Below are 13,578 nucleotides of genomic sequence, written 5' to 3'. Positions count from 1 at the left end.
CTTGCTGAGGAGCGGTTGGAAAAAAGATTAATATACCAAGTTCAGAAGTGAAATAATTATACTATAAAAGCATCTACTGCCTACGAAAGAAAGATATTTCAAAACATTTCTCACTCATTGCAGTGAGAAATGTTTTCGTTCTAATAAACATGGTCTGTATGCATAATCCAGGTCCACGTGCATTAGAATGCATAACATCCAAGGCCATTCCAATTGAAATAACCATGCCACATCCAAACACTGTTATGAAGATTAAATAACATTTACAAAGCACTAGATTAATATTGTCATTGGAAAGGTTTGACCTTCAAAGAATTTTGCATACATGAATTGCATTTCTGTAAATGTTACAGAGCTCCACAGAAATACTGACACTGTCCTTGTGCTTATGTGAGGGGTTGCCAAAGGTTCTCATTCTGTTACTGCAAGACAGCGATCCCCAGAAATGTAAGACCCACAGACACAATGAGGAAAAAGACCTCCACATTAATACACAATGGCGTAAGTTATTACTTTAGAAATCAGCTTGAAGATCATAAAATCATAGAATTGTTTTGGTTGGAAGAGACCTTTAAGATCACCAGGTCCAACCATTAACCCAGCACTGCCAAGTCCACCACTAAACCATGTCCCTAAGCACCACATCTACATGTCTTTCAAATGCCCCCAGGGATGGTGATTCAACCAGTTCCCTGGGCAGCCTCTTCCAATGCCTGATAACCCTTTTGGTGAAGAAATTTTTCCAAATATCCAATCTAAACTTCCCCTGGCATAACTCTAGGCCATTTCCTTTTGTCCTATCACTTGCTACTTGGGAGATCAACCCCCACCTGGCTACAACTGCCTTTCAGGTAGTTGTAGAGAGCAAGAAGGTCTTCCTTCAGCCTCCTTTTCTCCAGACTAAACAATCCCAGTTCCCTCAGCTGCTCCTCATAAGAGTTGTGCTCTGGACTCTTCACCAGCTTCATTGCCCTTCTCTGAACACACTCCAACACCTCAAGGTCGGGTCTCTAGTGAAGAGTCCAAAACTTAACACAGGTGTGGCTTTAACAGTGCCAAGTACAGGGGCACAATCACTCCCCTAATGCTGCTGGCTACACTATCTCTAATACAAGCCAAGACACAGCAGAACAGCAGATGGTGATTGTACAATTCATGGCCACTGCATCTTTCTTAGCTAGTCTTGTGTAGGTTTTTGCGTGTGTTCCACACAAAAAAAAACAAGCCTAAGTGGACTATGTAAGAAACATCTTAGAGCTCAGACAATGCAAAGGTGGTGGTGTGCTAAATGAACCGAGCAAATAATAGTAATTCCTCCACTGGCTGATGTGGGAGTAGCTAACAGGGCTCATTAACTCAACACCCAGAGCAAACCTGCTTTGGCAGGAGCAGGAGCACAAAGCAATTATTTTGAAGGTCTGTTGTGTCTCATATGTCTGAAATCTCCCATGCCTTTCAGACCAACAAGTTGTGTCATATACTCTGTAGATTGGTTTGTTTTCCGCCTGACGGCTGGCAGCTTCAGCACAGTTGCTCTTCCAAGGCACATGTCCAGCTGGAGTGGTAGCTGTACATGCCAGAGCTGGGTGTGCTGCACCCAGGTCTGCCATCTCTGCAAACATTTAGCTTTCCACTGGGATGGGCGCCCACAGCTGCATTCCTTGAAAGTCATGTTTGGTGTTGTCTTCCCCAGTAGTTCTTTTTCCTCCTTAAGCTATGCCCTTAGCATAAATGGCAGGCATGAATGCCTTTCTCCTATAGGTCCCTGATGACTCTCTCTGACAAGTTGCCAAACCTTCCTGACTCCCTCTCCTGCATGCCCACAACTCCTGGGTTGGGCATCTGCTGAGCAAAGCAGGGGCATGGGAGCTAGAGCTGAGGTGCTCCTCAGGTCCCACCAAGGTGCCTCAGGATGGCGTGACCCTGCATGAGGACGATGTGCTGAGGCTGGGAGTGAGCAGAGGTGCCTGTCACTCCTACGCTGGCGTTCCCACATCCTGCTGTGCTAGTGCTAAGCCTCTGAAGGACACTCAGGCACCTCCGGCTAACAGCCTTCACTTCTGCTGTGGGCTCTGATTTCCTGGGGTTTTCCTAACCACAGTGCTGCAGTCACAGGGATGCCCTCGCTCCCAGACGGCTGGAACTGTTACACCTCTTTCCTGATGGGGACTCGCACAGCAAAGATTTAAGCCTTCACTGAAGTCTGTCAGACTTGAGAGCAAATCATCTGTGTGACAGGGGCTAAGCAATGGTCCAAAGTATGTTTAAGATATTAATAGCAATTGGCAAATAATAATAAAAACCTGAAGCAGCTTAAGTTTGCTGTAGACAGCTAAACCGTTAAGTGAAAGGAGACACCTGGAACACCTGAAAAAGTTCATCACAAAAGACACGGAGTTTAGCATCCAAGCCAGCATCTCCCTGAGAACCATGATTATCATGGACAGATGGTAGACTTATAAAAAAGCGTCCGGTTTGACACTACAAATACTGACACAAATACTGCACCTGCCCCTCACGCTGCTCCGTAAAGATGCCATAGTATGACATTATCACCTTGTGCTACAAGAACACTTCCTGCCTAAGAAACAGGTATCAAGACCCTAAAATAGAGGGTCCTTGCCCTCCTTTTAATCAGACCCATAAGCTCTCAGTCAGCTCCTCATCCATCCCCAGGTAGAGCTCCAAGCACTCCAGCTGGTCATTGACATAGAAGGTGACAGCCCTCCTCATCTCCCCTACCTGTCCTTTCTGAAAAGCCTGTATCCTTCCATTCCAGCACTGCAGTCACAGGAGGCGTCCCACCACACCTCTGTGATGCCAATAAGATCGGAGCCCTGCAGGCATGCATACATCTCTAACTCCTCCTGTTTGTTCCCCCATGCTACTTGTGTTTGCATAGAGGCATTTAAGTTGCGCCTCCCATGAGGCTAACTTACTGGCTGGACTGGCTAGTATTCCTTTGTGCTGCACTCCAGATCATCTCCTATTGACATGCGACCCTTGTCTGGGCTCTGGGGACCTATTACTGGCATCTGCTTCATACTCATACGACTGGGATGGATTGAGGTTCCCCACCCCCAAGCCCTCGTCATGAGCTAGGCAAGCCTCTGACCAAAGATGACCTTCCCCTTCTCTGACAAGTGGACCCCATCAGGCACCAATAGACCAGCTTTCTCAAAGTGAGTCCCATGGTGTAAGTAACCAAACCCCTGGTTGTGGCACCAGGGCTGCAGCCAATTATTGGTTTGCCAGGTTCAATTTGCCCTATCAGTCCCCTTACCTTTGACCAGCAGGATTGATGAAAAAACTACCTGCACCTCAGAGTCCCTGACTGCTTCTTCCAGGGCTCTGTAATCCTTCTTGATAGTCCTCAGGCTGCTCCTGGCTGTATCACTGGTGATACACGCAATACAACAGTTGTGGGTAATAGTCAGAGGATGGTACAAGGCTTGGTAGTCTCTTGGTGACATGCCTGATACGAGACCCTGGTAAGTATCACACTTCCCTAGAAAAGTGCATCAGGTCAGCTAAATGGGTGCCTCCATACCTCTCAGAAGAGACTTGACTACTATCAGATGGTCCCTGTTAATGTTTCCCATGTGTCACTCTGTAAAACTACCACTGTTTCTACTCAGAGCTGGGAAAGACGACATCTACAGTAACACCACAGGTACAGGCAACATTAGTTTTTTAATGCCTACTTTTGCAGGTTGCGTGTATTGTAATTCTCAGTTACGCTAGCTACCAGTATGAGTTACATTTGTGGTTTCTGGGCCACCATGCTTAATCCTGAGATATAGATAGTAATGGGATCATCTTATCACATTATGTTCTATAAGTGTGGAAACTTGAAGAACTACCTTTATTTTTGTACTTATATATCCCTTTATATGGTTTTGTCACTTGATGGATTTGTAAAAGCCAATTTTCCCCACCTAAATATTTTTAAATCGAATGTCAGTGGATAATGAAATACCTATGTAAAAATGCAAAGGACTGCTGAGAAAGCTATCCTGTGTCAACCTCCAGAAAAACCTCACACTTTAGATAGCATGTCTGCTCAGCCTTTATGATAAATGACTTCTTCATGGTGTACAGATTTCAAATTCTAAGAAACATATGGTTTATTTATCATTGCCATAGACTGCTAAAATCTAATCTCTTTACAAGGCTTGAAGTGGGTGTTATCAATTGGAAGCAGCAAATGTACTTCCTTCCTGTAGAATGACTGTAATGTGTCTAAAAAACTTCTCCATTTTTTATTCAGCCTAATATATTATGATGGTTTGGATGAGCAGTGTTTCATACAAAGATGGAAATCTCTTGTTATTTTCCACTACTAAATATTAACAACTGAATATCCAGTGAAAATTTCTGTGACCATCTTATTACTTGCTTCAGTATTGGCCTCTTCTAGGACTTAAATGGACTACATTTCCCATAACTTCATTTTGGGCAGACAGATATCTGTATTTGATGCCAATAGCAGTACTTTCCCACCTTACAGTTTATTATCTGATGCATCCTGACAGCTTCTTCCTGCCTTTCTTTCTGTCCTTCTTTCATATGAACTGTCTCCTTAGAGCTGAATTTGCTCTGCTATTCACATCTTTTAACACTTTGCTGAATGCTTCCTGGCCCACCCTCCCTGCCTGTTCTGACAAAATCATTTTCTACTTTAATTTAAATGCCATTTACCCTATGCAAAAATTCCAGGTTTTTGTCTTAAGAAAATTGCCTCTTTAAGCATTAAGAGTATTTGCAGCTCATCTTTATCCTGCTCTTGAACTCGTGACCCTGATTATGACCACCAGAACATTGCCACTGCTATCAGTTCCTTATCTGTCTACGACTCCTGCATCTGGAGGCATACATATTGCCATTTCAAATGTATCACTCTTTCCAATTCAGTCTTCCTGAAAACTTACCAGGTGGCTCCTTTCCTCCTGCTCTGAATTGATTTTGGCCTCCAAAACTTCTCCTTGCCTTTGCTCTTGCATGATACATCATTTCAGCTCATTTCACCAGCAACCTTCATGGTTCCTCCAAAAATCCTGAACTGTTCAAAAATCACCCTCTGTACATATACAGTTGGAATGACTGATGTTTGTGGACTGGGATCTCGCATTTGCAGGCAGCATATTTTTTGCTAGTACCAGTATCACTTTTCGAGCACATGCAACTTTAACCATGCTGGTGGAAAAGTCTTGTTCTCCCTTCTGCTTTGCAGCTAAAACCTTCATGTCTCATCTTCCCTGGAATGGCGCTCTCTTGCTGTCTTTAGGATAATTCATACGCACATGATTGGCTGTGGAAATTGAGACCAGACCCAGCAATCAGAGGCAACCAAGGTTCAGAGAGCACTGCAAGGCAGAAAGGCTTTCTCAACCCCCCTGTAACAAATTAAGAACTTAAGTAAAAATGCAAATCCACAGAAATTACCACTTGCCTGAGGCAGCGATCAGGAAAGGGCATTGTCATGACCAGTGTCCCACATCCATGCAAAAAGCTGGGGGTGCTGTCAAAAAGCCCAGTATCTGCGGTAACTATGGGATATTTTATGTGAAAGACTATTCAAAACAAAGTTTAAATCTACCATATGTCCCAGTTGAGGGCAATAATAATAAATGAGTCATTGTGTCTCAGCCCCCTCTCATCACTGCAGATCTATGGCTGCTACTGTGTAAATCAGAAAGTGCAGCTCGTCTTTTCAGGAACATACCAGCACTACAGTTATTTTCATCTTCCAGAAAGAATGTGGTGAAAATAGGAAGACTGCACTGCTGTGATACTTGGCTTATAATTGCCAACTAATATAATACCTTTAGGGAAGGTGATAACCGGCAAAAAATTGTGCGTTTGGCAATTTTCTGCCTCAGCTACCAAATTTGTAATGAAATGAGGAAACCTCTGTTATTGATTGAGGATACCATATGTTTATATTGCCCGTTTAATCATGCATATTTACTCATTACTAACTTCTTTTCTTTTAAAACACATATATAAAAGTTATCACCATGTATCTTGCGATGTTTCCCAGGAAATTGCATACTCTTCCACATCACAAAGTATACTGAGGAGTTCTCACTACTCAGGGTTATTCTGAATTGCCATAATATTGTAGTAGTCTTTTGTGTGCCTTTACTTGTAGTTCATTACTCTTTGTAGGGTCGCTAGAAATTAACAACTAAAAATAAGTTTCTTTTTGCTGATGCCTACCTCCACCACCACCCAGTATGGATAGTTAAGTGAGTGCCAAAAGAGAAACTTTGATATGTAAGCAGAGGAGTTCGAATTTTGCTGGAGGACCCCATAAACTGTGGATAACTAAGAATTCCTTCAGGTCTCTGAGTCTTGAAACTCTTGCTTGAACTAGAGATTTTCCCCAAAACTTTCCACAGTTCCAACATTATATCTAGTGGTAGGCTTAGCAATAGTGCTCTAGCAAATTTCAGGATTTCTGCTGGTGCAAATCAGACTGGCATTACTGGCAATGTGCTAAGAGGAAGCCCACATGTTAGAGGTTTGCTAATATGAAATTTTTGAGACAGTTGCTACAGAAATTAGAATCTTTGATGAAGATGCCTTTAGAAATCTTTACACACCATTGAAATCTCCTGGTAAAAGCACCAATAGAGATTTTGTGGCTCAGAAGACCTCACATTAACACCTAGCAGAAATAAGGAAATATAGGGGAAATGATTGCTAAAAATGCAGAGCAGTGCAGCTGGGAATACCACTTAAAAACTGAAGATGCTATCTAGAAGCAGCGCTGATGTTGCTCCAGAGAGTATCTTGGTGAGAAGGTGAATGATGAGTGGGGTAAAAGCCTTTTTCATATTTGTAAAAAATGCTTTTTGGAGGAATCCCTTTGAATTATGAAAGAAAGTGTATCTTCAGCTTATAGCACCTCAGAGTTGTCTTAGGCAAGTGTTTAGCAGACCAATCTAAACAGACTTTTTCTCAAAGCAGAAAAAAATTCCATTCGCCTTTAATTAGAGGACACTGAGGACACATTAGAGGGCAGGAGGGTACTGATGATAGCTAAAAAAACTCGCCTAAACACCCCAGTCTGTAAAGTTTTGGACAGTAAAAAGTTTTGCAATTAATTATGTGAAATCTGGCTCCTTTCCTCCTGCTCTGAATTGATTTTGGCCTCCAAAACTTCTCCTTGCCTTTGCTCTTGCATGATACATCATTTCAGCTCATTTCACCAGCAACCTTCATGGTTCCTCCAAAAATCCTGAACTGTTCAAAAATCACCCTCTGTACATATACAGTTGGAATGACTGATGTTTGTGGACTGGGATCTCGCATTTGCAGGCAGCATATTTTTTGCTAGTACCAGTATCACTTTTCGAGCACATGCAACTTTAACCATGCTGGTGGAAAAGTCTTGTTCTCCCTTCTGCTTTGCAGCTAAAACCTTCATGTCTCATCTTCCCTGGAATGGCGCTCTCTTGCTGTCTTTAGGATAATTCATACGCACATGATTGGCTGTGGAAATTGAGACCAGACCCAGCAATCAGAGGCAACCAAGGTTCAGAGAGCACTGCAAGGCAGAAAGGCTTTCTCAACCCCCCTGTAACAAATTAAGAACTTAAGTAAAAATGCAAATCCACAGAAATTACCACTTGCCTGAGGCAGCGATCAGGAAAGGGCATTGTCATGACCAGTGTCCCACATCCATGCAAAAAGCTGGGGGTGCTGTCAAAAAGCCCAGTATCTGCGGTAACTATGGGATATTTTATGTGAAAGACTATTCAAAACAAAGTTTAAATCTACCATATGTCCCAGTTGAGGGCAATAATAATAAATGAGTCATTGTGTCTCAGCCCCCTCTCATCACTGCAGATCTATGGCTGCTACTGTGTAAATCAGAAAGTGCAGCTCGTCTTTTCAGGAACATACCAGCACTACAGTTATTTTCATCTTCCAGAAAGAATGTGGTGAAAATAGGAAGACTGCACTGCTGTGATACTTGGCTTATAATTGCCAACTAATATAATACCTTTAGGGAAGGTGATAACCGGCAAAAAATTGTGCGTTTGGCAATTTTCTGCCTCAGCTACCAAATTTGTAATGAAATGAGGAAACCTCTGTTATTGATTGAGGATACCATATGTTTATATTGCCCGTTTAATCATGCATATTTACTCATTACTAACTTCTTTTCTTTTAAAACACATATATAAAAGTTATCACCATGTATCTTGCGATGTTTCCCAGGAAATTGCATACTCTTCCACATCACAAAGTATACTGAGGAGTTCTCACTACTCAGGGTTATTCTGAATTGCCATAATATTGTAGTAGTCTTTTGTGTGCCTTTACTTGTAGTTCATTACTCTTTGTAGGGTCGCTAGAAATTAACAACTAAAAATAAGTTTCTTTTTGCTGATGCCTACCTCCACCACCACCCAGTATGGATAGTTAAGTGAGTGCCAAAAGAGAAACTTTGATATGTAAGCAGAGGAGTTCGAATTTTGCTGGAGGACCCCATAAACTGTGGATAACTAAGAATTCCTTCAGGTCTCTGAGTCTTGAAACTCTTGCTTGAACTAGAGATTTTCCCCAAAACTTTCCACAGTTCCAACATTATATCTAGTGGTAGGCTTAGCAATAGTGCTCTAGCAAATTTCAGGATTTCTGCTGGTGCAAATCAGACTGGCATTACTGGCAATGTGCTAAGAGGAAGCCCACATGTTAGAGGTTTGCTAATATGAAATTTTTGAGACAGTTGCTACAGAAATTAGAATCTTTGATGAAGATGCCTTTAGAAATCTTTACACACCATTGAAATCTCCTGGTAAAAGCACCAATAGAGATTTTGTGGCTCAGAAGACCTCACATTAACACCTAGCAGAAATAAGGAAATATAGGGGAAATGATTGCTAAAAATGCAGAGCAGTGCAGCTGGGAATACCACTTAAAAACTGAAGATGCTATCTAGAAGCAGCGCTGATGTTGCTCCAGAGAGTATCTTGGTGAGAAGGTGAATGATGAGTGGGGTAAAAGCCTTTTTCATATTTGTAAAAAATGCTTTTTGGAGGAATCCCTTTGAATTATGAAAGAAAGTGTATCTTCAGCTTATAGCACCTCAGAGTTGTCTTAGGCAAGTGTTTAGCAGACCAATCTAAACAGACTTTTTCTCAAAGCAGAAAAAAATTCCATTCGCCTTTAATTAGAGGACACTGAGGACACATTAGAGGGCAGGAGGGTACTGATGATAGCTAAAAAAACTCGCCTAAACACCCCAGTCTGTAAAGTTTTGGACAGTAAAAAGTTTTGCAATTAATTATGTGAAATCTTAATGTTGGATTTTGCTGTATAGAAGGGGACCGAACTAGGCTGAACTGGGTGCTATTTACATCAGTGAACACTGTACGTGTATTTGCCAGTCAAGTACAGACTGTTGTAAAATCTTATTGGAATGTAAATAAAAAGATATTTTCTTTCTGTCTTTCCAAGGAAGGAGCCGAATCCCAAAGAGGGTCGATGAGAGAGGCTGTACAGGGCATTGATAGTTTGTAGGGACAAAAAGGGATTCTGTGTCATGACATGTCACCTGTCCTGCAAGACGCTAATTACCAGTATTACTTACGTGGATGGGGCACCTTTACTTAAACCAAAAAATGGAACATGTATAAATTACATACATTTGATAAGTAACCTTCGGCATACTGCTTCTCCTCTGAGTATGTGAGAAACTGGGTTTGCAGAAAAAGTTGATTCATTTTCCATGTTCGTTCAGCCTAAGCTTTTTTTGCTACCCATGATGCCAGCAATATTGTTAATTATTGCTATAATAAGCACAAGAAAGTAAAATGTCTCTATGCACTAAGCCTAAAGAGGTCCACATGATACTCCTCATATTCATTGAAACTTTTCTTTCAGCCTGCTGTTTGCTGAAAATTTTAATGTAAGCTCTCCTACAGTAACCCCTCTCGGTTGCTTTATTCAGTGCCACTGTGGTCTTCCACGATTATTTTCTGTGGCATCGATTGACACGCCATAGGAACAATCAGCAACCACTAATCAGCTATGCCTCGCTGGGATGGGGTTTGCCAGGAAAAATTAACATCTTCGTTTTGTACCGGTGGCTCCCACACAGCAAAGAGACAGCAGAGCCAAGACGCCCTCCTTGCTCACGCTCCTGACCCTGTTGTTCTGCTTCACCTACCCTCTTCCTGACCATAAGAAAGCATCAGGATTCCAGAAGTTACCACAGATTTCCTCTGGTTTTCTGTCTGGGTTGTTGATTCTTGAATTCTTTACAAAGACACTTTTGAAAATAATCATTTGCAATTTGGCATTCCATGAGGATGTTTCCAAAAAGCCAATTCCTCTCAGTTACTGCCTGTACCCTGGGACAGCATAGCTGTACTTCTGAATGACTCTCCCTCCCCTCAGGGTCTTTATATCAACAACTTTGCCTTGTTATGGCTTATATAAAACAAAAATTGCTTCCTGACATCTGCCCAACTGCTACTTTTTTTCTCTCTTTCCTTCCATGTACCATGCAGTCATTTATCTTACTATTTGAGGATATGGCATTTAAAATTATCTGGAAAAGTATGGGAAATATCCATAGTACAAATTCCAGAGGTAAATTTTTGACTCAGAACTCTATTTTTAAAAAGTAGCAGCTTAGGTTTAAAAGAAAAAAAAAAAAAAGCAGCTACATTACTTTCTCATTGGTACTGTGAGAGGTGAATGTAAAAGACAGGTTCCATATCAACTCACACCTTTCCTCAATGCTTATTTCTGAGACACTCATATTTAGGTCTCTTACCTGATCATACCCAGCCTCTACTTTACTGACATTTGTCTTAAACAATTCAAGGAGAATTCAAAGAAACAGTTTTTGATCTGAGAAAATTACTGAGGAAAAAATACAAGAGCTTTATTATAGTAAGTTTTCTAGTTGCAACTGTTAATATATTTAAGTAACCTGAGAAATTAAATATATATATTTTTTGTGGAAAGAGAAGCCAGATACTGAACTTTACAAAATGTTGTTAAAGGAAAAAATGATCTTGCTGCATTGTGGGAAAGCAATCTCTAAGTTGAAAAATCACTTCTGAGTACATACTTAACAGGAAATACTTTTCATAAAGCCTTGGTGAAGCTGCATTCTTAATATTATATCCTTAATACATCCTAATGAGATACATGATAAAGTATGCAATTTTAAGACTGTACAATACAGCTGAAATAATGTTGGATTTCGGGATATGATATTTCCACTCTTTAATTCTGAGAGATTTTCACTTCAAATTTAAAACTGTCTGAGAACATTTCTGGCTTTTAACAATTTACAAACAGAATTACTGTTAAAAATGTGTTTACTAGAACAAAGGATTATAAACTACCATATGCTGTGGGTAAATGTGTCTTCGGTGATGAAGAAACCTAAGTTTTAACTCCAGTTATGAAAAGTCAATGAACTTTACTGAAAACTTTCTGGAAGAGGTGAAAACTATCTTGGGCTTGGAGTGATTCATTCTGGTCTGATAATGCCTAGCTAGTTTAAAGCACGTACACCTGGCTTGGGAAGCAACCATCCTCAGTCAGGTGCATACATAGTCCCATAGGTCCCTAAAATATCCTTGTCCTGGCTAGGACATCTTTTTTCTATGGCAACCTCCAGCAATCAGAAGGCCAGAGCAACTTTTTAGGTGACACTTGCTTGTACTCACTTTATCAAACTTGGCTCAAAACTAGTCTAGAAGAAACGTAGCAGGTAAATAAATGGCTTTAGGACATCCTTGCATGCATGCCTGCTGAGCTGTGCGTAACCATCTTGTCACAAAGCCACACAAGAGGACCAAAAGTTTTAGATTATAAATACACAAATAAATGCTTGTGGCTCATGAGGGGCTGCAGAGTGACTTCCACTGGAGTTCAGAGGAATCAGTGCAAAAAATTACCGGTCCTTTTTGTGGTTTTGTTCTTTTTCTTATACACAGGAAATCTGACTCTGTGATTTTACTATTTTTACTATCAGTCTTCTGAGGAAGAATGTTTGGCAGGGGAGCAGAGAGGAGACTTTTCTGTGGGGCCAAAGGGTATTGATAATTAGAACAAATTTCTGCGTTACGTTCATAAAAGCTGCCATGACAGCAGTAAGCTTTTTATTAAGGAGTAAATGTAAAATCTCATAAAAATAATGCCTCTAATTGTGATGACAGCCATTTTCCAGCAACATTTTTACCTCAAGAGAATTTTTCCTATCTCACTGATACTTAAGAGACATGTGTTGATCATAGGATGGTATCATGGACAATTTGTATTCTCACATTATAACATATGATGAGGCAAAACACAATCTGAGGGGAAGAAACAACCATTTGAAATCAGTCTTTGCAATGTGAAGGTGTGAAACAGAGGTCTTTTTCTACACAGAACATCCTCAGGATGAGAAAGAGGTTGAATTATGTAGGCTATGACACCGTAAACAATAGCAACAGAATATTTTCCTACTTTATTTTACTCCTTTAGAGTCCAGTCACTTTTAAAACTAGAGCTGACTGACCTTGCAGGACAAGGATCCAGATTACACTCTTGAAGTTTTGGCTTTGGCTTGATATTTTCAGGATAATAGTGACAGTATTGATCTGCTACTACTCGGTTGCTTCTCAGATCGAAACATTCAGCAGATGTCAGTTGATACCCTGCAATACACAGCGGAGGAAATAATATGTGAAGTGGTGTTCTTCCTGTCTCTCTCTAAAGAGCATCTAAGCTCTGATTTGGTAAAAAGCAAACTGAAAATGTCAGCGCTTTTGGACATAACAGCTGTTGTTTTACAGACCTGATTGAAAACAACAACTTAAATCACATGTAGTAGGAAACAAAAGATAACCATTATGGCCAAATAAAAATTCAGAAGCCTAGGGCAAAAACAAAAACAAAGGCTGAGGTTTCTTGAAAACCAAGTCTCATGCACTCAGTTTCAGTTCAGAGGATAAAGTTGCTGGTGGGGTCAGGAGCAAATGGAGACATCTTGCAATTCCAAAGTGGGCCTAAATCCCACCAGCCCTTTTGTTGACAGCTGTAGCTGTCAGCTGTAGCATTAAACACAGTCATATAGATATCAAAATGTACTTTACGTATAGATCATGGTATGATGCTAGAAAATCTGCAGGCTACTACCACGGTTGCTACATCCCTCCCTTCATTTAGATGTAACTGCTTTCATTTTCAGATTTCGTCCATTTTAAAGGTTCAAATCTCAGTGCAGAAGTTGGGACAGATTATGCATGCAGATAATGGTTTCTGGAATATAATGGTAATTCATTACCTCCTCCACAGGATGCAGAACAAGGGAAAAAATCAGTTTCCCTCCATCGGTGAATGATAGGCTGATAGAAGATAAACTGAACTGAACTGTCGGCAGCACCAGCATAGCGGATCTGAAAAAGATGTAACGGCAAATAGTGAAACTGACATGAAATTCTGCCACATGCATTTTGCAGCTTTGAGACATCTTGCAGATACACGAAATACCAAAGATACTTTGCGATAATAAAGTGATATGCACAAAACAAAGCATAGATGGGTGGCAAAATC

At 40.8% G+C, this 13,578-nt stretch overlaps 1 protein-coding gene across 2 annotated transcripts in view; it reads right to left on the bottom strand.

Moving 5' to 3' along the window:
- Positions 1 to 13,578, bottom strand: part of ADAMTSL1 (ADAMTS like 1) — a 208,822-nt gene that overhangs the window by 105,563 nt on the left and 89,681 nt on the right. For both annotated transcript variants that reach the window (XM_014952589.1, XM_014952590.1), the window contains exons 8-9: positions 13,310 to 13,421; positions 12,542 to 12,680 (exon numbers count right to left, since the gene is read on the bottom strand). In XM_014952589.1, coding sequence (XP_014808075.1) covers positions 12,542 to 12,680; positions 13,310 to 13,421 — 251 coding nt within the window. The remainder of the gene's footprint in view (positions 1 to 12,541; positions 12,681 to 13,309; positions 13,422 to 13,578) is intronic.

This window comes from Calidris pugnax, unplaced genomic scaffold (assembly GCF_001431845.1).
Source record: "Calidris pugnax isolate Ruff unplaced genomic scaffold, ASM143184v1 scaffold208, whole genome shotgun sequence".
Taxonomy (NCBI): Eukaryota; Metazoa; Chordata; class Aves; order Charadriiformes; family Scolopacidae; genus Calidris; species Calidris pugnax.
The sequence above is the reverse complement of the archived record's forward strand: the minus strand, read 5'-3'. Positions and strand labels throughout refer to the sequence as shown.